We start from the raw sequence: 24,573 nt of genomic DNA on the forward strand, positions 1-24,573 counted from the left end.
TCCAGGGCTCCTACGTGATAATAATCTGGCCAGCATTGTGGATTTTAAGTCCTATTCCCAGTCTCTCTGTCCCAGCACCTGCCTCATTTCTGCCCAGCCAGTGGCATTAAACATTTATGGAGCTGTAGAGGATCAAAGGCCTTGGCTGGGGGTGACGGGCAGGCTGGAGGCCTTGGTTTGGAGCTGGAAAACAGCTCACATCAAACCACTATGTGCTACCGTCTCCATCCATCCTGGGCTCTTGCTGCAGTGTGGTCCTGCTCCTGGAGCAAGAGCAAATGCCCAGGCTCCAGGACTCCCCATTTATGAGGGTAGGGCCCACCTCCTACCCCTAAACTCAAAGGGTTGACTTCAGGTACTCCAGGAAATACTATCCCTGCGTTGGTGGTATAGTGGTGAGCATAGCTGCCTTCCAGGAAATACTATCCCGGCTTGTTCAAGATGCTGCCAGGTCTGGGAGCCCCCTCTGAGGAGTGGGTGGAAGTGAACCCACAGCTCTGTGTCCCCGGGAATCTCCAGAGTCAGGTGTCAGGCAGTCTCTTGCCCCTGCTTCTCTAAAGTCCCCAACCCCCTTGGCTCCACAGAAGATGTAGCTTTGGTTCGAGAACTATCTCGGAGGAGACTAATTTTCTTCTCCTCTCACTCAGAAAGCAAGTGTCATCCATGTGAAGACAGAGACTTCAAAATAAGTCACCAGTGCGCCTGTGATCCTGCAAATTGATGGGCTGTTTGGAATTGGCTTCTCCAGAGACATGGGCTGGTTGTCTGCCACTGTCTGGGCAGAAGCTGCAAAGGTCCTTGGGACTGGAGAGTCCCACTTCTCTCTCTCTCTCTGGCCCTCAGTCCTAGCACAGCCATTGTAACTCAGACCCCTACCCTCCAACCTTCAGGGTCAGCCCTGAACCCTTCTCAGTTACTACCACTTGCTGTGGTGCTTAAAAACCCACCTTAATAATTCCAGACTCCCTTGTTTTGGTGCAGATATCTCTGTGATGGGATAAATCCTTCAGTAGAGCCCCCAAGAATGCCTTGCAACTCAGATGACCACCACGTCTGGCCACAAGCCGCCCCACATCCTCCCTCTTAGATCTCTACAAGGATGTCCCACTCTACCAGAGCCAAGCCTTCACACTGACCCCAGACTCTCTCGCATTTTCCACCACATTGTCTTCGTACACGCCACTCCCTCAACTTTGGATGTCCTCCCCGTTCCTTTCCACTGACTGAAACCTAAAACTTATTTAAGACTTTGTGCCAGTCCACTTGTCTTTTGTGTGATGCTTTCAATGACCTCCCCTCACCGCCACAAGAAGATCCTGTCCCCCTTTTCCAGGATCTCACAGCACTCGTTTGGCACCAATGACCTGCGTTGGGCTTTAGACAATCCTCCCTCACCACCCTACCTCCGCTACTCCCGCATCATTTATTCACAAATATTTATGAGGCACCTACTAAGTGCCAGGCACATAGTGAGCTAGGTTGGGAATGAGGGAGACAGGTATGTTTTGTGCCTTCTAGGAGTTGACAATGAATGGAGAAGACAGACAATTAAGCAACTCTCTCTGAGTTCTAGGCAGAATGGGTCTCTTGGAGGACATAGACAGGGTGCTTGACAAAAACTCTACTGCTTCCCAGTCTGGGCCAGTCTTCACCTCAGCCTAACTGGGAACCCATTTCACAGGGACAACGCTGACCATATTTAGGAGGGAGAGACAACCCGGGAGCATTATTCTTCCCATAATGCAGTACACACCCATCCTCTGAGCTCAGGGCAGAGTGCTGCATTCTGGGACTTGTAGTCTCCATTGGATTCTCTCCTGAATGCTTACCTTAGTTCAAGCAATAGGGAAGGAGACCTGGCAAGTTCCTGGGTGTCTCCATTTACCCTTCTTGTGAGTAGTGTCCACCACAGCTGCCTGGAGACAAGCCTCCCACCAGCCTCCAAAACACCGTGAATCATCCTGTCATACAAAGCTCATCCCTGGGTCATGACTCGCCCTCCTTTTCCCAAGCTACTAAGTTCAAATGGGCCAAAAATCAAGGAGAAGGTCAGGAATACCTTTAAAGAGGAAAGAAGGACTCTCATGCCATTTACCAGCATTTCCCCAAACTTCCCTCAGCCACAGAACCTTCTACCTCCCTCTTGTCCTGACAACTTTTTCTCTCTTCTGCACCTTTCCTGGCTTCCTCTCCTCACCTTTGATTCTTTTGTCAACCTTTCCCCCCCCACACACTTCTGCCAATCTTCTGCTACTGTCCTCTTTTTTTCTCAGCTTCTTGAAAAGACTGTCCAAAAATCCTCCATTCCGCAAGTCACCTGCCTGCTGCCTGGGATTCTTTATGGTAGTGGTTCGGTTGAAGGTGACTCCCGAGAGCCCACAGCAAGAGGATCTGGAGAGATTGTGATGAGCTGAGCTGGAAGACAGTGGAGGTAGTAAGGATCAAAAGATTCTCTGAGGAATGAGACTTAAGAAGAGAAGTCTTGCCACCTGCTTCCAGGATGAAATCAGGAAGGGTACTGGACAGTCACTAGGTTCTGAAAGCTTTGGGGAAGAGTCAAGTTCATGTGAAAAGCACTAATAAAAAAGCTGTTCAGCCCTCCTCTTCCTCTATGGGGAATATCATCAGTCACATGGTCATGTCCCACTGTGTCCACTGAGGCTCAAGTGAGCCTGTCTATGGAGCCAGAAACCCCTAAGTCTAAACATCACCCTCAAGGATGACACAGCTCTGACTGCCCTTTCTGCTGCCCTATGACTCATTGGAGCTCCTGAGCCCAAGCAGAGCCATGGAAGTTTATTTTTCCATGTCCTTGAATGGCAGAGCCTCCCTGGCTACTCCCCTGAGCTTCAAGTTTCTATCTAAAATAACCCTAGGGAAAGGCTCCCATCCTCCATGCCTGTCCCATTTTCTCCCCCAGTTCCAGGAAAGTGGGCATGGATAGGCATGAAGGGTCTGTTCTCACTGGCTGTTCTTTGGTTTCTCTGGTCCTGGGGGTGGGGGGTGCATGTTGCCAAAACAGGGTCCTGGAGCTCCTGGGCTGCATGAGGACCGAGAATACTATCTTCAGCTGCCCACAGGTTGGCCCAAGTTGCCTCCTGTGAAGAATGTTTTCCCAGGACGCGAGTACCACTGGCTTTTAACTGTAATATCGAATAATTAAGCTTTTCTGTGAGCACAGTTTGCTGCTGATGCAGCTGCCTGGAGCCCTGGCATTTATTGAGCGCAAAGTAATAATTTATTATCTTTTGTATGCTCAAAAGCCATCTTCATTATGAGCCCAAGACGGAGCTGCCACAAGGGCACGCAGGCCTCACCAGCTGCCTCACTCGAGAACATCTTCCCAGGTCACCCTTGGTGCCCTCAGGTACCAGGATGGGGTGGAGAGAGGTGGAGAGGTGGTTGCTCTCTCATGGAAAATCAGGTGAGGACCCCACTTCCTTGGCAGGCTGTTAATAAGGGAAAGGGTGGCAGGCTTGGCTGGGCGTGGGCAGCACGGAAGGGAGGAGGCCGTGTGCCCACATTGAACAGGGCAGCTCTTCCTCAGAGCGGGCGGTGGCGCGGGAGCCTGTGCTCCCGCCGCTGGGTCTTCTGCGCCTTTGCTTGAGACTTTACGGTAAACGCTCCTCCCGCGCCCCCGCCCCCAGCCCCGCGCGGCGATCCCCGGCGCCGACGCCAGGCGCTGGCCGTGGTGCTGATTCTGTCAGGCGCTGGCGGCGCGGCGGCGGCGGCCCCGCTCCCTCTACCCGGCAGGACCCCGCTGTCCCCCGCGCCTACGCCCCGCCTAACCCCCCGTTTCCCCGCCGTAGCTCCGACCCGGGGCGCGGCCGCAACCGGCACCATGCGCTCGGTAGCTCTGCTGCTCCTGCCCTCACTGCTGGCGCTCCTGGCTCACGGTAAGGGACCCCGGCGTCCGGCGGCAGGACGGGGGCGGGGGCGGGGGCGGGGTCCCGGGGGTGGGAAGAGAGGACCGTACCGCCGCCCAGCCTCGCGCATCTGGCTGTCCAGCGCAAGCACCGCGCTCTGCCGGCTGCGCTGGCCCCCGCGCCGGCCGAGCCGGGCGGGGCGCGGGCTCCAACCGGCGGGAAGCTGCCGCGGCTCCCGCCATTCGCGCCCGGCCAAGACCTCGCCTTTAATCATCTCCCCGGATCTAATGGGATTTCTCTGCTGCAATTCATCACGCCACCCCCTCCCCTCACACACTCACGCGCTCACCCGCGCGCTACCTCGCCACACTCCAGGCGTCTAGCAGCGCCGGGGCGCGTGCAGGAAGGGGGAGAGGGCAAGGGGCGGTGAGTCTGGATGGTCTTGCTGGCCGCCCGTGGTCCCGCCTTCCCTACTGCCCGCCAAACTTCGCTAGACTTTGCTGCCCGTACCGGGGCCCCCCGCGTCCTCACTGCGGAGGGACGGAGCCGGATGGCGGCCGGACCCCGGGGTTGGGAAGTCGTTCACCTCCCTCCGCTTCGCGCAGCCACGCCGGAGTCGGAACCTAGAGTACAATTCCAGGGAGAAACTCGGGGGAGCGGGGCCCCCAGATTCGGCTACTTGCTCTGATGGGCCGCAACGGCTGAGGTCCTGGGCTAGGGACTCTGCACCAGAGCCTCCCTCTCCGAAGTCCTTTCCTTGCACTCTCCGCCTTGCCCACTCCCGGAGATTTTCCTCCCTCCCGGCCCGCGGACCTGCTCAGCCCCCGCCCACGCCACGGCCGCAGACTCGTCGCAGGAGAGCAGGCACCCTACCCTGCTGCCTCCGGTCCTCTGCTCGCAGTCGGGTCTCCAACTTAATTGGTCCCGGGTCGAGGGAAGCTTGGCCTGAAGTGAGCAGCAAGGGAGTGTTAGGGAGAGGATGAAGGCTCTATGCCTCTGGGGAAGGAAGGTTTCCAAGTCTCGACGGGACCTGCGCGGCCCCGGCTCAAACAAACATTCACCAAAGCTATAGACCCCCAGGTCTTTCTTCCACCGCAGCCGGTAGTCTGGTGGGCTCGCCTGCACCTTGCTTGGAATTGGGACCTGCTGTCCCTCAAAGTATATGGTTCATAGCTTCTGATGTAGAGTGGGGAGAAGGTGGGAGTTTCTAATCTACTCGTTGGATCTTTTCAGGCCACGTTGGAGGTCAGGGCAGCGGGGCCAGGCCCAGGCTGGGCCTCTGGATGGCAGTTTTCTGCGCTCTGCGTCCCTAGGGACGCAGAAGCTGCTCTCTGAGACTCCCAGGCTTGGATCGGTGTGGGTGGAAGGGAGCCGGGTGTCCTCGCCTCGCCCCCTGGCTGCCCTCCTCTGTTCCTCCTTTGACGCCTGGTCCTCCCTTGGTGCCCAGAACTCAGAACCTAGTGTTCACGTTGTGGGCTGGAGGGTGGGGGAAAGCAAGGAGACCCCCAAAACCCCACCCTGCTGGGGGCAGGAAGAGGAAGGAAGAAGCCTGCATCCTTGCCCAGCCATCTGAGGATGTCCCTGGGCGTCCGGGACTCCCAGGTCTGGCCACATCTTGCTCTGGACACCTCCCCTGGGGCGCAGAGCCTGTGTCTGAAGCCTCTTTTGCAGGTGTGTGGGTCTGAGTGTGAACATGTGAACCAGGGCCCAGTGTGTCTGGAATAACAGGTCCAACCAAGGATGTCTGCCCCTCCGGAGGTCTGGATGTCGGGTGAGGGCTCAGCAGTGAGCCAGTGAGAAGAGTGTGTAAGGCCGCTAGTGTGCAGCGCAGCCTATGCCAGAGAGCTCCCTGCAGGGCTGGAGTGAGACTGTGGGTCTCCAGGAGGATGGATGGCTGGTGTGGCTGAGAGTTGGGGGACCCCCACTGGGCATAAGTGTGCAAGTGTTGGGAGGAATCTGTCCACTGTGGCCAAGAGTCTGGGTGCCCCCAGTCAGGATCCCTCCTTGACCTAGCTGGACCTCTCCAATGCCAATGGGGCCACATGCCCAAGGGGCTAGGAGTTCACCTGCTGGGCAAGACCTTTATTTTCACTCCCCAAGGGAGAAAAGGAAGCAGCCATGCAGTGCCAGGCATGAGGAGAGAGGACCTGGACCAGAGCAAGCCTTGGCATGCCCCTCCATCTCCGTGGAGATTCCAGGTCCTAGTGGCTGGGGGACTGAGTTGTCTCATTGAGAGGCAGAGCATTTGGCCATCTCGGGGCTCCTGGGAGCTCCAGCCATGAGAAGGCAGGCCTCGAGCAGTAAAGACCTGGGGTTAGGGTTAGGTGGTACAGCGCAAGGCCTGTGGCCTCAAGATCGCCCCCACCTCAGAGTTTTGCTCACACATAAGTTGAGGGACAGCTCTGGGCAGCCCATGAGATGCCCTGGGACCCGCCCAGAAGTGGCACAAGGGCCTCTGATGTCAGAGGCCTTAGAAGTGGGGTGGGGGGAGGAAGGGTAAGATCACCCTGGGCCTGGCTCAACCCCTCTCTGGATCCCACCCCGCAGTTGTACGGTCGGGGGAGGGTGCAGTAATATCGGTCTCTGGTTTGAGGGCCACTGTGGGCCACCGTGATCCTCCTGACCAGAGGATGGTACCCCAGGGATCCTGCCACATGGAGGAAAGCCGTTCTCTGGGAGGGGTGGTGTGTGCCTGGGCCTGCTGTGTCAGTTTAATGATTTTTAATGAGCAATTACCTTTAGTCATTCTCCTAATTTCTGAATATCAATAAAGTTAATTAAACTCTGCGTGTGTGAATGTGGCCTGGGGAGATTGTGAAGGTGGAAGTGGTACAGACTGGGGTGGGGTAGGGTCTCTCCTGGGACAGAGACTGCCTTGCTGGCCCTGTGACCTTGGACCCAATGCTTCCAGTCTCTAAACTCTGATGAGAGTGTGTGGCAGAAAGAGGGAGGGAGGGAGGGGACCACAAACAGGGACTGCTCTCTCTGTCAGGAACCAGGGGATGGTGTCTGGGAGGCAAGGCTTGGAAGAGGAAGGAGAGAAAGAGGAGGGCTTGGCCTCAGGAGTCTCAGTGCGGAAAGGGTTAACAAACCAGGGCTGCTTTAACCTAAAATGGTAATTGCGGTTTCCTGTAGACTCGATGGGAGGTGTGGAATTCTAACAGTACATTTCAAAATCTGGGGGCTGCAGCCTAGGCCCAAGCCAGGTCTTGCTCTTTGCCCCAAGTCTGGCACTTTGGGGGCAGGAAGTGGCTGCTGGGGATAAGGCCCCATGGGATGCAGTCACATGTCACTCAGAGCCCCAGAGGTAGACATGGTACACAAGAGGCTTGCCTAGGCTTCTGAGGAGACTAGAGGACCCAGAGACTAGAAGGGAAGTCTGGGCTGGCTTCTTGCCCCTCCTGGGTCTAGGCTCATCAGGCTTGGCAGGCCTTGGCGGCTGTCCCAGCCTCCTCAGCAGGGTGGCAGCTTAAAATGCCTTGGGGACAATAATGGGGAGTGAGGCGACACAGGGGCTGGGCTTAATTAGAAACTGGGCTTAATTAGAGCTTTCATGCCCCTCCCACCTTGGCTGCCTGAATGCTGGGAGGAATTCTGAATGTCAGCTTCCTTACCCCCTCCCTCCACCCAGACGTAGATGTCCAAGTCCTCCAGCGTGCCCCCTCCCTCCTTGTCCCCATCCCTCCTAGTCCATTTGGTCTGTATGTGCTGGATGATCTCCGCTCAGGGATGTTACGCCCCCACCTGGGCAGAAGTGTCAGAGCGGGGGACCCCACCCCCCCAAACAAGAAAGATGGGAAAAAAGGGATTACTTTAGTGAAGGAACTCTCAGCCCTGATGGTGAAGAGCACAGGCCCCCTGGGTGGCCCAAGGCGCACCTCTGCCCTCTCTGAGTCTCCACTGTCTGGAGTGCTCAACGTACATTTGCACCACCTGATGGTTGCCAAGTCTAGGAGCATATCAGGGCCTCCAAGGGCTTGTCAAGTCATGCAGATTTCTGAGCCCCCAGCTTCCTGGCCTGCTCTGAGGGAGAAAGAGCCAGGATCTAGAAGTAAGAGTCTGGGGAATGGGGGAAACAATGTTGCTAGCCATGGTCAGCAGCTGGGAGGTATGGGAAAGACAGAGGGGGTCTTCAAGTCCCCTTCCAGACTAATTCCAGCAGGAAGCACCAGGTCTAGGAAGCCCACTCACCCAGCTAGGCCAATCAATCCACCAAACCATCCAAATTCCCAACAGCTTCTGGGCTCTTTCCATTCCTTCTGCATGAAATTCTTTTCCCCTCTTGGGCCACTCTCACTCTATCTCATGCTTTGGGTTTTGCCTTGGTTGGCACTTCCTGCAATTCTTCAGCAGTATTTTTGGTTCTTCAGGGGAAATCTCATCCGACTGGACCTCTGGCCTGGGTCAGGGGTCTCTCGGCCTTCCACCAGCCCCCGCTTTCCCTCATCAGGGTACCCATCTTGTTAGGTCTCAAGTGCCCAGCTGCTTGCTGTTTCTCTCCAAGGAGCAAGACTGAGCTCAGAAAGGAGGCAACCAAGTCTGATTTGCTCAGCCCCTCTCTCTCGGGGCAGTTCCAAGAAGTCCTATTTGGATCAAGTTCAGGGTCAGTAAGGAGAGGTGGGGGCAGAGCAGCGGAGCCTGTGCCTTGAGGCTGCGTTTGCCTAGCAAGCACACTATTTTTACATAGATTGTATGTTAGGATTTTTTTTTCCTTTTCCTAACAGTTGGCCAATTATCCCCACTATAAATTATAGCCTTGACTTAGTTTTTTCGTTCCACAAATTATGCTGTCACATCGTCAGCCTGAGGTGGCTTGGGGGTGGGATGCTGATGGCCATTCTGAGAAAGCTCAAGCCTGTCTCCAGCCACCCCTGCTTGTGTCCCCTGTGGCACAGAGCCTGGCATATGACAGACATTAAATACATGTTGAATAACTTCATGAGAGTTGCACGGGCAGACAGCAGTGAAGGTAAGCCCAGAGCCTGGTCTTCTTGATTCCCTCCCACAGCACCTGCCTACCACCTCTGCCAGCTGAGAGAGGTGCCCTGTATGAAATTAAGGACTAATGAAAGGGAGGGGCAACCCCATGTTGTCAGACTTCTCACCATAGCTCCCCGTCCATCTCAGCTTCAGACATCCTCACAAAGCTCAGAGGGGCCAGCATGAAACCTTGGGAGCAGCTCTCAGCCTAGCATGTCCTTGAATGGGAAAGTGAGGGTCTGGGGGTCATCTAGTAATTCATGTCCACAGAGCTTTCACAGTCTAGGTGCCTAGCCTGCCCCAGCTTCCCTCCACCTCTCCTGAGAGAACAGTCCCTAGAGTACCTGTATCCATACTTCTCTCATTCATGCCACAGCCAGGTACTGAAGCATGAGGCTTGGCCCAGAACCCTCAGACGAGCCTCTCACGTGCTCTTCTAGTTATTTATTTATTTAACAGAGAGAGAAAGATCACAAGTAGGCAGAGCAGCAGGCAGAAAGAGGGGGAAGCAGGCTCCTGGCTGAGCAGAGAGCCCGATGCAGGGCTCGATCCCAGGACCCTGGGATCATGACCTGAGCCAAAGGCAGAGGCTTAACCCACTGAGCCACCCAGGTGCCCTCACATGCTCTTTCTATTTAATACAAGAGATTAGTTATCCCCACTTTTCAGATGGGAAGACTGAGTTTCAGAGAGATTAAGTCACTGAACTTGGGCTTCACTGCCATTAAGTAGGCTACTCCAAAGTGCCTCCCTGTTTTGCAAAACCTGGCTACAGACAGCACTGTGTCCAGTGCTGCCCAGATGGAGGCAAAGCTTTAGTACAAGCTCATGGGAACCCAGGCGACTATCACTCATTCTCATCACCATGATGACAGCAATACTAGCAAACATTTATTAGGTACCAGCTCTGTGCCAGGCACCATACTAAGCGCTTTCCATACCTTAGCTCGTTTAGTTATCATCCCAACTCTAGATAGAAGTTACTACCTGCATTCCATAGACCAAGTTCAAGCCCATGTGGTTGCACAGAACTGTAAATATCACCTAACTTTCTTCTTGCACATTTCTGATGATGGCAGTGGCTTAGCTTCCTGTCTACTCTCTTCCTTGCTGCTGTAGACTAGGGATATTTTATCTTGCTCAGTTCTTAGTGGCAATGAATCAAACATCCCTTCAGACACTTGGAGCCCAGAGCAGAGGCTAGGAGTCAAGTGAATCTTGGTCTTGGGGACCTTGGTGAATGAGAGGACCAGTTAATCCTGTCTTGGCCTCCAGACTGCCCCAGCCTAACCCCTTAGCCCCATTGCTGAGGCCCACCCCTCCCCCACCTTCCCCCCAACCGGGCAGGAAAGCCCAAACTTGCCTGAAGCTCAACTCAGCTCCTAGACAGGGCCGGGTGCCAAGCCTGCCCCAGCTTCCCTCCACCTGCCTACCTGCCACCCAGCTGCCAGCCCAGGGAGGGGAGATCGATGCTGCAGCCGCCGGCAGTGTTGTTGGCCATTGATTGTTGAGATTTCTCGGTGGGCTCTGGAGCAAACAAATCTGCCGCTTCTCCAACAACAACCTGGGTCTCCAGCTTCAGTCTGCAGTCTTGCCGGCAGGCAGACCGGCAAGAGGGGTGGGGGGAGGGCCGGGGGAGGTCCTGGCTGGTCCCAGCAGGGACAAGGGACTTTGCCAAGAGATGAGAAGAAACTGAGTGGTGATGGGAGGGGAGGGCCATGGAGAGACTGGTTGAAGATGCTAGGGTAAACCCCAGACCCCACTCGTGTCTTGTTTGGGCCAACCTCTACAATTTTGCTTAGCCATTTTTCCATTCCTGAAATGCTATCCTGTGTCCCTCTGCTTATTTCTGTTCTCCCACACCCTCTTTTCCTGATCCTCCAGCCCAGAGGGCTCTCTGTCCTCTAAAAGCTAAATACCTCCCATTAGGAACTTAGCCTGACAATCCTTCATCCACCCATCCATTCTCCATTCAACAGCCTTCTATCCAGCCTCATCAGGTGTTTGATAAGTAGGAATACAACATGATCAACGCCCTAAAGGAACCCAGTTTAGAGGGGGAGCTGCCTTCTTAATGATAAACTCAGCTGTCACTGCCTTCTCAGTTAGACCTGGACCCTCTGATTTTAATGAAATGAGATACAAATGAAATGCCAAACAGCACCTACGTGATCCAACCCCTGGCCTTCGGAAGCACAGGAGATTCCTAGCCAGGGACTGCTCTGGGTCAGTTTCTTGTCTGAGGCTAGAGGGCTCACCTTTTAGGTCTTTGAAGGTCCAGTAAGCCTCTGGGACCCTTAGGGCAGGCCATTGTGGTGCCCTTCATCACAACTCTTCCCATCTTTGCTGGGACTAGGTGTCCCCTAACCCCCAAAAAGAGCAGTTGCAGGGCCCCTCCTGGCAACAAGTCATGTCCATGCTGCAGAATGCAAGCAGTGGGTCTCTCCCTTCCTCCCCCAACCCTCCCACATCCCCTGCCCTCTCCAGGATCCCAGTCAGAATCCTGACATCAACCTCAGCATCTTCCTTGGTCCCCCAATCCTTCCCTCCCCACGGGATCCTCCCTCTACCCTCAGGATCCTCCTTTCAGCTGGTCATTGGGCTGGAAGGACAGAACTGGAGAGCCCCTATGAAAAGTGCCTGAACCACTGAGCACCCCCTCCACACAGATGCTCATTTGCATGCTGTTTTAGCCCCCCCCTTTGCATGCTTGCTCCCTATTAAAGGCACAGAAGCAGACCCTGCCTCTCCCCACTCCTAGACCAGATCCCTCCACCCCACCCCCCATTGCTTCTCCCTCCCTCCCAGCACAGCAGCTGAGCACCAGCTCCTTTGTCCCCCAAGCAGCCACCTGCTGAGTGTCTGGCCTGGGTCCCATCAGCCAGCAGGTGCCTAGGGAGTCCCAGAGCCTGGGAGGGGGGTTATCGGGGCAGTGTGGAGAGCCAACTTCTGCCTCAGGGAGGAGGGGACATCCTCTAAGGAAGAGCAGAAGAGTGCTCAGCGAACCAGGACCCCCCAGGACTTAAACCCAGTTCTGGCTCTTGCTGGCTGGGTGAGCTTGTGCAATTCACGTCACTTTCCTTTGCCTCCATTTCCTTGGGGGTTCATGGCACCTGTCCCACCTTTCACTGAACATCACGGAGATCAAAGGAAATCAGAGCCAGTGGTGTTGGAAGGAAACCAAAAGCCCCACTTGGGGCGGTGTCCTCCGGGATCCGGAGCTGTCCAGCACCAAGAAGGGCTGATTTTCAGATTGTCAGTGGAAGAGCCCAGTGACAGACTGTTAAGGCAGGAATGCAGAGGGAGCACCAGCTGGTCCAGGCCTGACCGGGAAGGTGAGACTAGCAGTTCAGAGGGAGGAAGGTTGGATTCAGGGTGCTTCTAAGGGCCTTCGACCCTCACTTGCTGCTCTGATGGACACTGTCTTAGAAATCATTTGCATCTAGCAAGGGGATGTGTTCGTGAATTGAAACATCTGGTCCAGCAGCTGGCAGGCCCCCTCCTGTCATGAGGCCCTATTTTCTGGCTGGTTAGAGGAAATGGGGGAAAGAGAGTCGCCTTCTTTTGAGGACAGAAGAGCCTCTGGCATCTCCAGGCAAAGGTGTAAAGGTGGGATGAAACAAGGCATGCCTGAGAGAGGTCATTTATTTATTTATTTATTTATCCTGCCTCTGCTTCTTCCTCTTCCCTCATTGCCCATTCACTTCTTGCCCATCCCCTGGTAGATCTCTAGTCCTGCCCTGCTGGGTCCTTACCAGCCAGGCCAGGAAGACACCTGCTGCTTAAGTTGAGGTGGTATTCCTGAGACTCAAACCACCTGCGTGGTACCCTGAGTCTGGTCGCTGTTGCAGCCGTGTCACTGACACTGCCCACTGGACTTTCCCAACCCTGGGCTTCAAGCAGATGAGACTGGAGAGATCAGAGAAGGAAGACTTAGCCCTCTCAACTCAAAGCGACCACACACCCAATCTGGCAGAGTCCTTGGAGGTCAAAACAAGGTTGAGACAGGAGAGAAGGCTGAAGGGTTGGGGGCAGCAGAGCTGGATCTCTCTGGTATTCCTGAGGGTCTTGGGAAGAAAAAGCCCCAGATGTGCAAAGAGCTGCATCTGTGTGCCTCTCCACCTGGCTTATTCTTCTTTCCCTGAGTGTCCGTGTCCGTGTGTCCCTGCATATGCTTCTATCTCTGCACCATAGGGCTGTGGTCCTGGTGGAGGCACAAGAGGCCCCAATTGAGGCTGGTGTGTTTCCCTCCCTGCAGCCCCCTCCATTCTTTTCCTCCCCAACCTTGGGCTCCACTGACCCCTCAAGGAGACTTGTAACTGGCGCTGCTGCTGCTATTTTTAGTAGCTCTGCACCCCTCCCCTCCCCCACTCAGCTTGCTGGGGAAGTGGGGAGGATGAGCAGAGGCTGGGGAGCCTCACAGTCTGGAATGCTGGGTAGGTAAGGCCCTCTCCCCTCAGTCCTACAAGTCTATGGAGGCAAGGAGAGCCTGGGCTTGTCCGTAGGTTCAGGGCCCATACCCTGGGGCAGATTAGGCTCCATCCCATCTGCTTGGGGCTGGGAGAAGGTCCCAGGCTGTTCTCTCCCTCCCTTCTCCCCAGGCTTCTAAGAGCAGAGCCCAGGTCTCCAGTGACTCTTCCCTAAGCTCTTTGGAAGTAAGGCCAGAACTCCTAGGTCTTCGCCCATAGAAGCTGAAGTCAGAGGGGGGCTCAAAGTGTCGGGAACTTCAGTGTAGGGGGCTAACTTGGACTAGGTGACCTCCCCCCAAGACCCCCACCCCCGATTTCTGGTGCTGCCCTGGCACTTCCCAAAGTGATTTCAGCCCCAGACTCTTGGTGTTCCTGGGTCCCACCCCACCACTGCCTCATCTGCTCTGGAAACTGGCACCAGCTGAAAGGGGCTAGGATACAGCAGTCCAAAGAGGACGGAGCAGGGAGGCAGCCCCAGCTGGCTTCCTTGGAGTGGGTGCCTGCCCTTTGGGCTCTGAACGCCCTTTCTTTCTGAGGGCCTTTGTTCCTCTGTCTCTCTTCTGCCTGTCTCTTGAGCTTAGCAGGGCAGGGATAGCCCCAGGTCAGCTTCTGGGACCCACTAGAGCACTTCCCACCTCTGTCAAGTTCTCTAACTATGGGATGGGGCAAATTAATCAAGCAGTGTGGGTGAATAGGCCAGCAGATCCTGGCACACCATAGGTGCTCAAAAATATTCAATCCCTCCCGGGGTTCTTTTCTCACACCTCCATCCCCCACCTCCCAGCTTGTCTTCCCCCAATGCACATAATATATATATTCATACATAACACAAACACATAATTACTTGCACATGTGTACGCACATACACACAGCCTAGTCTTCCAAGTTCTCAACAAATACTGACCAACATAGAGAGGTGAGGATCTTGAGCTCCACTGCCATACAGAAGGCAAGTGGTAAGTCAAAAGAGCACAGTGTCCCATGCTGTCAGCCCTCTCCCAACCCCGCACATATACTCCTGCCCAAGTGGTTCCATCAGCTCCTGAGCGTGGGAACTCCCATTAGGAACTTAGCCTGACAATCCTTCATCCACCCATCCATTCTCCTTCCAACAGCCTTCTATCCAGCCCCAGCAAAGGCGGGGCTGAGTCTCCACCCAACCTATCCAAAGACTCTAAAACACCAGAGTCCAAGTACTCTATAAAAAAAGAGACGGGGAGCGCTTGGGTGACTAAGTCATTAAGCGTCTGGCTTCTGCTCAGGTCATGATCCCAGGGTCCTGGGATCGAGCCTCACATTGGGCTCCCTGCTCAGCAGGGAGTCTGCTTCTCCCTCTCCCACTCCCCCTGCTTGTGTTCCCTCTCTCTCCATCTCTCTCTCTCTCTGGCAAATAAATAAATAAATAAAATCTTTTTTAAAAAGAAAAAAAAAAATGGACAGATCCAGAGAAGGCAAGACAAGCTCAAGGTCACACAGCTTGTCAGTGGAGAGAGCCACCTTCATGCTGGAGTCAGAGTTCTGACAAGACCTCACCAGGCTCCTCAGCTTCACAGCTAAGAACAGACACTCAAGTGACTTCCTGGGCAGAGAGTGGCCAGAAGCATACAGCAGCATTAAGGACCAGGACAGCCCAGAGGTCTGGGTTCAGCTCCCTTCCATCCCTAGCCAACTCTCCCAGGCCATCTCCTCTCAGAGGCGGCTCACAAAAGCAGCCACAGGGCCAAAATCACAAGGTCCGGGACATAACTTTGGCCTCTGTGCACAAAACAAGCCTCAGAATCTTCGGGCTACCGCGCTGTTCATTCACTCCATGTCAAACACAGGCCCTGAGAGCAACCTCAGTGGTGTTAGCTGTTGAACTTCAGGGAAAGGGCAGCAGCCCAGAGATGCTGGTCTGGAACTCAGGAAGGTACCCACTCTGAGGCCCTGACACCCTGTGGCCGGGTCTCGCTGGGCTGGGCGGCTGGGAGGAACTGTCCATGGTAGGTAGATAGAGGGAAGCGGGCAAAAGAAGGAGGGGATAGCTGTTCCTCCTGAGATCAACTCCTGTTCCCCAACTTCACCAGTGGGCTGGGCCGAGCTGGCCCCAGCACAGGCTCCAGGGAGAATGCAGCTCCTGCCTTCACAGCCTTCCTCGGCCCAGCTAACATTCCCAAGGTTTTTCATTCAGAGAAATACCTCCCTGCTGCTAACAGGCTGGTGACTGGAGCATTAGAGCTGGGAGAGGGCTGACCTGAGTATCCAGCTCAGGGCCAAGTCCCTCCCTTGCCCTGGCCACACTACGCGACATAATCGGGGTGGAGTATGGCAGATTAATGAGTTAACAGGCTGGTGAGGGAGGTGAGGCCACTGGGACTCCAGCAGCTTCCCCCACTCCTCTGGTCTCCCCCAGGGGTGGAGGTCAATTCTATTACCTCTACTCCGGGGCCACCCCTATCCTTTCCCTCTAGGGCCACCCCCATCCTTTCCCCAAGTTCAGTGTCACTTTCCCAGCCCCAAGGAACTGAGGGTGGGCAGGGCTAGGACCCCTGGGTCCCCAGGACCAGCAGGCAGGCAGGAGAGGGGAGTGCAGGGCCACAGGGGAAGGTGGAGCACGCAGCAGGTGACACTGTTCCAGAGGCCTCATTAATCACCTCTCCATCCCCCAGCTCTGCAGTGGCAAGACCATATTAGATTTTAAATTGGAAAGCAGAGAACATGGCAGTTAGCTGGGAGTTCCCTCTACCCTGGGCCCCTGGTCATAGCCTTAAGGGAGAAAGGGTGCAGTGGGATGAAGGGAAGAAAGCCGCCCCCCTGCAGTCCAGAGTCCTGTCTCCCCATACCCCCGCACCACTGCCCCCTACCCAGCCCACGTACCCAGACCCTTGAGTTGTCCAGGCCACATGGTCCTGGAAAGAGTCAGGTTACGGTCCAAGAAAAGGGCAGAGTAAAAAGGAGGGAGCACAGTGGCCATCTTGGGGAAAAGTGCATCCTTTCTGGGAGCTAGTGCCTTCTGGAGCTTGAGGACTGTAGGAAGCCAGCCATGTTCCAGGGTGTGCCATCCATGGGCAGGGACAAATAGTAATGACTTACAGCCCATGCATGTGTTTGGATCCGCATACACACACTCACATATACCCCTAGATCCGCACACTCATACACGCATACACAAGCAGCAACCCAGTGTGGTAGAAATTTCAAGCCCAGACGGGGGAACAGGCAGACCCAGTTCAAACCCCTCATTCGCCAGTTTCTTCCACTATGAACTGGGATGATTTACTTTGCTTCTTAGCCTTGGTTCTTTCATATGTAAAGCGGAAAATATTGATTCCAAGCATGAAAGGCTGATGCTCCAGCGGGGGAAGACAGCTCTCTCAAAGGTCCTCCCCTGCCCATAGAGGGTGCTCAGTAACTGTGAGGCCATGGCCTCAAGGTCAGCCAGCTGCTCTGGGGCTGCCCTGGGAGCCCTGTGGAGGGACAGGCCAGGCTCCCTACCCCCTGTGCTAATGACTGGGCAGGGAGTTGCGGCAAGCCAACAAAGCACAAGAGGACATTGTCACTGGACATTCACACACCCTGGTCCCATCCTGGACTGTATCCCAAGAGACCAAGGCTTCCTGGCTTTTGGCCACCCACAAAGCCCTCCTAAACTGGTTCTATCTGTATTTCCAAAATTGCCCATCAAACACCCCACTCCTCAGAACACCAGTGCTCAGCCAAGGTTGGGAAGCCAACAGCATTGGTGGGTAGCACGCATCCTCCCCAAAGGGTGAATGATGATAGGCCCAGCTCTCATAAGACCTTTTGGAAAATCTGAAGAAGCTCCAGGGCTCCTTGTCATTTCTCCCTGCCAACCCCAGTCCCCAGTTTTCTAAGCTTAAAGGAGGAAAGCAGAGACTGCCATGCCATTTTAACTCTTCTCCAGAACCCCAGCTCTAGACTCTTCCCTTCTGAGAGGTGGTGAAAACTATGGGAGGTAAGGTTAGGTTTGAGCTACTTTCCGTTATGATAGCAATAACCACATGTGGCTATTTCAATGTAAGTTCGGTTACATGAAATACAATTTAAAATTCAGTCTCTCAGTCTCCCAAACCACATTTCAAGGGCCCAAATCACCATGTGTAGCTACTGGCTACCATATTGGACACACAGATATAAAATGTTTCCCCTCATCACAAAAAGTTCTGTTAGATAGCACTGCCCCAGGGCTGGATCACCCCTGTGTTTGAATCTGATATATTCAAATTAGTCATCTTGCGAACTATGCTCCCTGAGTCCCAGTTTCTCCGTCTGTAAAATGGAATAATGAAAGTTCGTAACTCACAGAGTTATTGTGGGAATTGGACAAGTTAATGCTGGTAAAGCCCTTCAAATGGTGCTGGACATGTGACAGATTTTCAATCAACAGTAACATTCCATATTTTTTTTTTAAGATTTTATTTATTTCACAGAGAGAGAGAGATCACAAGTAGCCAGAGAGGCAGGCAGAGACGGGGGGGGGGGGGGAAGCAGGCTCCATGCTGAGCAGAGAGCCCGATGCAGGGCTTGATCCCAGGACCCTGGGATCATGACCTGAGCTGAAGGCAGAGGCTTTAAACCCACTGAACCACCCAGGCACCCCAACATTCCATATTTTTATTCACAAAGTCCTCTTTAGCTCAGTGGATCTTGGGAGGTGAGATCTGCCAGGGTCCTCAGATACTTCTCCCATTTTACCAGTGGGGAGATGGAGACTCGGGTTTGGGAAGCGATTTGTGCAGGGGACCCCAGCCTATTAGGGACTGGACCAGGACCAGGTGGGCTGACTCCTGGCTGGTGGTCTCTACTTACCCCCACACCTGCTCTCTCCATCTAGCAAGAAGACCCCAACCTTGAGATGCCAAAGCCCAGGGTTATCCACCACCCCAACCCACGATGCTGGGAGACAAATCTACCCCTGGCAGCTTATGAAGTAGTGAGCTCTCTGTCCCCAGAGGTATGCCTACAGATGGTACACAGCCCCAGAAGTTTTAGAGAGTTTATTCTTCAGAGCGGTTAGGCAAGATGCTCCCTGAGCCCCAACATCCTGACCCCCAGCCCTGATCCAAGTTTGCTGCATCACCTGGGAAAGCCCTTTGGACTCAGGTTCCTCTTGTATTAATGAGGGAGGGATGAGATGTTCACAGAGGCTCCGTGGGCTCAGATTCTGGGGATCAGTGTCTTCCCTGCCTGGGGCCTGGCCAAGAAGGGGTGCCTCTATTCATATCTGCACTCCAGATTTTACTGGACTGCCAGGGGTTGACCAAGAGAGGGTAGTAGAAGGGTGTGATGAGAAGGTGAACGGTGGCAGAGAAGAAGATGGTGGTCTGGGACTGGGAGGCCCACTAGCTTGTGTCAGCAGACACTCTTCCTCAATTGCCAGTTGGGGCTGTGCTGGGGAACTGCCAAGGGATGGCTGCCCATCTTTTCCCTGTAGGACCCGCCCCTGCCCGCCTCTGCCCTCCCCTGCCCACCCCTGCTGGACAAGGGCCAGGCACTTTGGGGAGAAGGGAGCCTTCCAAGTATGCAGACAGGCAGAATCCTTGAGCCCACCCTTCCTTGTGCCAAGCACCAGGGGTCAGCATTTGTGGGCAGAGATGTGGGAAGAGAGAGGCCTTGTGCTGGACCCTTGCTCACAGACCCAATCAGTACATGTGCGGAGCATCCCCCGCCAGGAAGTCCCCCCCACCCAGGAGGTCAGAGGTGGGAGCTATTGTGACCCATTTGGCCAGCACCGATGGCTCTCCAGAAGGGGGATAGGAGCTGGGCCTAGTGGGATGGGGAGGGTTTGAAGAGATAAAGGAAGAGTGAGCAAATGGGGCAGAAGGAAGAAGGCACCTGTTCTAGCTGAGAAGGTCCCTTTGAGTGTATCTCTGTGTCCGCTCTAACCACTGTCCCCATGGGAAACCATGGGGACTTCCTTCCCCCATCGCCGCATGCTGTGGGGCTCCCATGACAAGTGCCCTAAGATAGTGGGGCCAGGCTGCTGGAAAGACAGTCCGGAGGCCCCAGGGAGAGAGTGGACAGAGATGAGCTATGGAGCTGTCCAGCTCGGGGTTCCAGTCATTAGATGCAAGACCTTAGATGTGTTACTTAACCTCTCTGGACTTGGGAGTCTTTATCTCTGGGGATAATGATACAAACCTCCTTAGAGGAAGGGGAGGAGGAGGGTGGCACGTGAAGGTACTGGGTCAACACTGAGTCCTGACAGCTATCCAGCTCCAGATGAGGCCGAATGTGTCCATTCAGGCTCTGCCATGTCTTCTGGGTGACCTTGGAGAACCACACTCCCGCTCTGGGCCTCAGTTTCCCCATTTGTCACATGGGGTTTATATCGCCTTTCCTGTTAATACAAGTAATCAGACAGCAGCAAACCGACCTCAGATGTGGGGATAGTGGCTGTAAATACCACAGGAGCACATAGAATCAAATCAGAAGCCTCCAGAACTGGACCTCAGGCCTCAGGGGCCCTATGTGGCCCTGCTAGTTTCTAGCTGGGGTCTCTTATTTCAGGCGGCAGGCCTGGGCCCAGTAGTATTGTCACTATGGAGACCAGGCTGCCGCTCTGGGGGCCCAGGCTCTCTCACTCTCAGAACCTCTCTTCCCTCCCTTGGGCTCTGGGATAATGAGGGTCTGCAGGGGCCAGGCCCTCACTAATCCCCTATTAAAAGTTGAAAGGGGCCAGGGAACCTCCAGAATAAACTCATTAACTTTTATGGGATAATAAATGTATCCCATTAAATTCTCATTCTTATGCTGCGCCAGCTTAACCTCCAGAACCCAGAGGGGTGGGCTCCCAGCCCACTGTATCCCCAGGCACCCCTGTATACCCACCTGCTGTCAAGCTCTCCCCTCCCCCACAACCCCAGCTGGGAGCCACTGCTACCACAAAGAAGGGATCAAGGCTGACCTCAGCTCAGAACTCTGGGCTCCCCTCCCTGTGCCCTCTTTGGCTTCCTCCTTAGGAGGCCAGCAACTGTGGCCCTCTGCAGGAACTACCAGATTGACAGGGGCCCCTTCTGCCCTTGCAGAGAACCAGGTGGGGCTGGCAGATGGGAGCAGAGGCCTGTCTCTAGATGGCCCTCACCAAACCCAGATGTCACCACTCCACAGAGGGAGAAACCAAGGCCCAAGCGGGCGGCCCCCTGCCCAGGTCACGGAGGCAGTGAGACATATGGATTTGGGATTGGAACCTGAAGTTTTCCAGCTGGCTGGTGCAGAAAGATTTGCAGAAACAATAGCACCAATTGGGGCAGCCCAGCTGGTCCTGAGGGGGCATCTGGAGTCTGTTCCAGGCATGCAGCAGGTGCTCCAGGCAGGACCACTCCACTGTGACCCCAATCCTTCCATCACTCCCTCCACAGACCAATTCCACAGCCCACCAGCACTGTAAACCCTCGGCAGCCTCCTGGGCCTCAGCGCACCTCAGTTTCCCCATCTAAAAGACAAGGACGATAATGCCTACCTGGTTGGATGCTGTGAAGAAAAGTCCCCAGTCCTTCCAGCTTCCCCTAAGCAGAGGCTAGACAACCCCTCACCCCGCCCCCACATGCAATCAGAGGCTGCCGGGTGTGGATCACCCGACTCCCATTTCTCCCCTTACCAAGCTGGGCCCTGGGGAGGAACGGCCAGGGCAGGTGGCCTTCCCCGGGAGGCCCAGTCTGGGCCTGGGGAAGGGGAGGGGCCTCCAATCCCAAGAGGGGCCACGGTTGGGGGGTGGGGGTGGCACGGGCTGGGAGGCGGGAGCGGGAGAGAATCCACCGGGGAGGCATCCTGAATGGCTCATTAGTGCCGATGAAAGCCTTTTTTCATTTCGTCTAAATACTTTAAACAGGGCTCCCTCCGATGTCTATTTGCATAGCTTAAGAGCTAATGCGGGGGGAGGGCCCAGGCGGCGGCAGGGCCAAGCCGGGGCGGGGGGCTGCCGGGGAGTTCCGGGGCTCCTCCGGGGTGGGGATGGCGGTGGCGGGGAGGAAAGGGGTGTTTCCCCGGACCCACCCCTCATAAAGGAAGAGGCCCCAGGCCCTGCATCCCTCCTGGAGAAGAGGAGAGAGGAGCAGCCCTGGGAGTGCTTTTGGGCCTTCCTGCACCAGGCAGAGCACACAGGTGGGGAGACCTTGGGGGAACCCGTCCACGTCCTACACGGGGGCCTTAGACGCAGCTGCCCTTTGCTTGACAGAGGCAGTAATATCCTCATTTAAAGATGAGGATGCTGATACGCTCAGGGTCAACACATTCTCTCCGACAGCAGAGGCCTCATCTATAGCTGTCCTCTCCCCACCCCAGGCCTGCCTCAATGTTGCCCCAATGGTGGGGGGTGCTGCCCGCCCTTTTGAGTCCCTGTAGCCTCAAAAGCTCTGAGAGGCAGCTTTCCTGGGCTGACATTTGAACACAGGGGTGCCTGCCCCTGCCCCTGCCCAGAGAAACCAGTGTTAAGGGTTTCTGATTTGGGGTCCAGACTCAGATGTGGTTTGGGCACTGGGTGTGTGCTCTCTGGGTCCCAGCCAGGAGGCTTCCTGAGAGTCCGGACCAGGTCAGGCTCGACTCAGGTTCTAGATACTAGAAATTCTGATCCCAGCTCTACTTCCAGATTGCATGAGACCTTGGACAAGTCTATTCTCTCTCTGAGCCTCAGTCACTCAGGCTGGCTAGGGGGGTTCTCTACTGGACAGCTCCTCTCTCCTCCTGTGAGACAGGCTAGTATCTTGGGAAGACTAAGCAAAGGTTCAAACCCCAGCTCCACCACTGTATGACCCAACGAGTCCTTACCCCACCTATCTGGGCTTCAGGTTCTTTGTAATTCCCATCTCCAGAGTTGCAATGTCAATGATATAATACAAGATCTGAGAACAGCCTGACTGAGCATGTGGGTCCCTGCCATCCCTTTCACTATGCCCAACATCACATGCTCCCTCTCTGTCAATCTCTGTACCTTTGAACTCAGCGCCAGCGGAGAACCTAGGGAGCCTGGTGGCAGGGAGGGCAGGTCACAGGGCCTCAAGCTTCCATCAGAATCACCCAAGATATCCGGAGATGCCCTGTCCCCAGAAATGGCTTGTCTCCTGGAGATTATCTTACCCTCTCTGACAGTGGGTAGCACCCTCCGGGACCAAGTGGCAGCTGATTACGGAATCAATTTGCTCCTTTGATATGCTATCTCGATCCCATTTAACCAAGAGCTCAGTCCCCCCAGATAACACAGTCAGTGCAATTGACAGTGACACGGGAGGTGCCCATTAGCTCTGCTCCATTGCCCAGCACCCACCTGGCAGCCAGCGGGAGGAGCTCTGCCCGCTGCGCTGTCTTCCTGAGGCAGAGGGTCTCCTTGCCCTCCCTCCCCCAGGGAAGAATCCCACAGGTACCTACCCTGGGAGCCACAGGCCACATCTCTTAGGGGGCAATCCTGGAAAGAGACACTTGGTCTTCAGTCTATGTGATGAGAAAGGCTCCTCTTCCTTGTACTAGGCTAAGATCAGTCTCTATTCACCTGGCAAAGACCGTGTGACATCTGGGAGGTGGGCAAAGAGAGGAACCATGTCCTGGCATGTCATAGCCACTGCTCAGACCCTCTATCGATGACTCAAATGAATGACGCGGGGCCACTGGCAGATCATGTGCTCCAGAGGGTATGAGCCTGCCTGGGCGCTGTGTTGTTGGTGACTGGCACAGAATGCCAAGGCACAGATGGGCTGCTTTGCTGGACATCTCAGGAGATGCAATTGGTCCTGTTTTCTTGGTGCTTTGGGGCATCCAGACCCCTCTGACCCAAAGCAATGGAGAGCCAGCCCTCTGACCTCCACCCACCTCTCCCACCACATCTCTTCCCTCCTCCCCTCTGTCTGACACATCAGAGCTGCTATGGACTCCTGAACAGAATGTAGGCCATCTGCCACTTCCTTGTGCCTGCCAATCCATGGGGTGGGTGTGAGTCTGTGAAATGACAGCCCCACCATCAGACATTCAGAGTAACCAACCTTCTTCTTGCAAACTGTTAACGCCCTGGCTGTGTCTCCCGTCAAGTGCTCATGCAGCCATTTTGAGAGCTGTTAGGATCAGAATCTCCTCCCAGCCTTCTCAGGCAGGCAAAATTCTACAGGAGCTGAATCTGGAGCCAGCATCCATTGACCTTTTCCCGGCAGATGAGGAGCTGGAGAGCCTAGTGGGCCACAAGCAGAATAGGCATCATCTGTCCAGATATGGGGTTGTAAAAGTCAAAATAATTAATGGCAGAGCAATCTGTACCTCGAACCAGCAAGAGCAACTAAGTTTCATCTTCCAGAGCCTATCTAATTGACTGGTAGTGGCTGCTGGGATAATTGTGTTGAGAAGGATTCTGAAGTCCCATGTGGCTCAGCAAGAAATACCCAAAATTGGTTAACAGTGTCTGCCATGGATTAGGACTAACTATTCTATCCCTGCTTTGGCTAGTAACACAGGAAAGATAATGGGGGGAGGGCGGAGAAAGAAAGATAATGGGAATTCAGAAAGATGTGTCAAATGAGGAAAAGAAGTAATATCAGTTAATCCTCAGTTAATCCTAAAAATGAAACCCTGGTTTACAGATGAGTAGACGAAGTTTCAGAGAGTTTAGGTTATTTGCTTGAGGTCACACAGCCCGGAAGTGGAATGGATTTGGGATTTGAAGCCACACAGGCTTTACTCTAGAGCTTGTCTCTTCCCCCCTCTATTCACATCACTGTTCTAAAAGGATTTAAAAATAAAAAAAGATAAATGACTGAGAAGTGAGAGAAATAGGACATAATGGGACCCTAACAAAGATGTCGTGTACCCATGAGGGAATCTAAAACAAAACCCCAGGGCTCCTGGGTGGCTTAATCAGTTAAGTGTCTGCCTTCGGCTCGGGTCATGATCCTGGAGTCCCGGGATTGAGTCCCACATCAGGCTTCCTGCTTGGCAGGGAGTCTGATTCTCCTTCTTCCCCTCACGCCACCGGTATTCCCACTCTCTCTCTCAAATAAATAAATAAAATGAAGGGAAAAAAATTGAAAATAAAACAAAACCCCAAATATATGAAACATTTGCTGAGACTAATGACCAGCAGCTTCACTGAGAATAGAAAATGAACTTGAATGACCTATAATCTCAGCAGAAAAGTCACTGTGGTGGGGCCTGGCCTTCTTGGTAAGGGTCTTACCTCAGGGCTTCAACTCACTGGTTGAAGCCACTTCCTTTCTTTGGCCTGTCTCTTCATCTATTAAATGAGACCCCGATTAGGTGTGGCAAATATTTCTCTCTCATGT

At 54.5% G+C, this 24,573-nt stretch overlaps 1 protein-coding gene across 4 annotated transcripts in view; it reads left to right on the forward strand.

The window, feature by feature from the left end:
• The first annotated feature begins 3,658 nt into the window (after positions 1–3,658).
• The window catches only part of SEZ6 (seizure related 6 homolog), a 44,705-nt gene continuing 23,790 nt past the window's right edge, over positions 3,659–24,573 (forward strand). For all 4 annotated transcript variants that reach the window (XM_032320112.1, XM_032320114.1, XM_032320113.1 and 1 more), the window contains exon 1: positions 3,659–3,896. In XM_032320112.1, the coding sequence (XP_032176003.1) occupies positions 3,842–3,896 (55 nt within the window). In that variant the 5' untranslated portion in view covers positions 3,659–3,841. The remainder of the gene's footprint in view (positions 3,897–24,573) is intronic.

The sequence above is a fragment of the Mustela erminea genome, chromosome 18 (assembly GCF_009829155.1).
Source record: "Mustela erminea isolate mMusErm1 chromosome 18, mMusErm1.Pri, whole genome shotgun sequence".
Classification (NCBI taxonomy): Eukaryota; Metazoa; Chordata; class Mammalia; order Carnivora; family Mustelidae; genus Mustela; species Mustela erminea.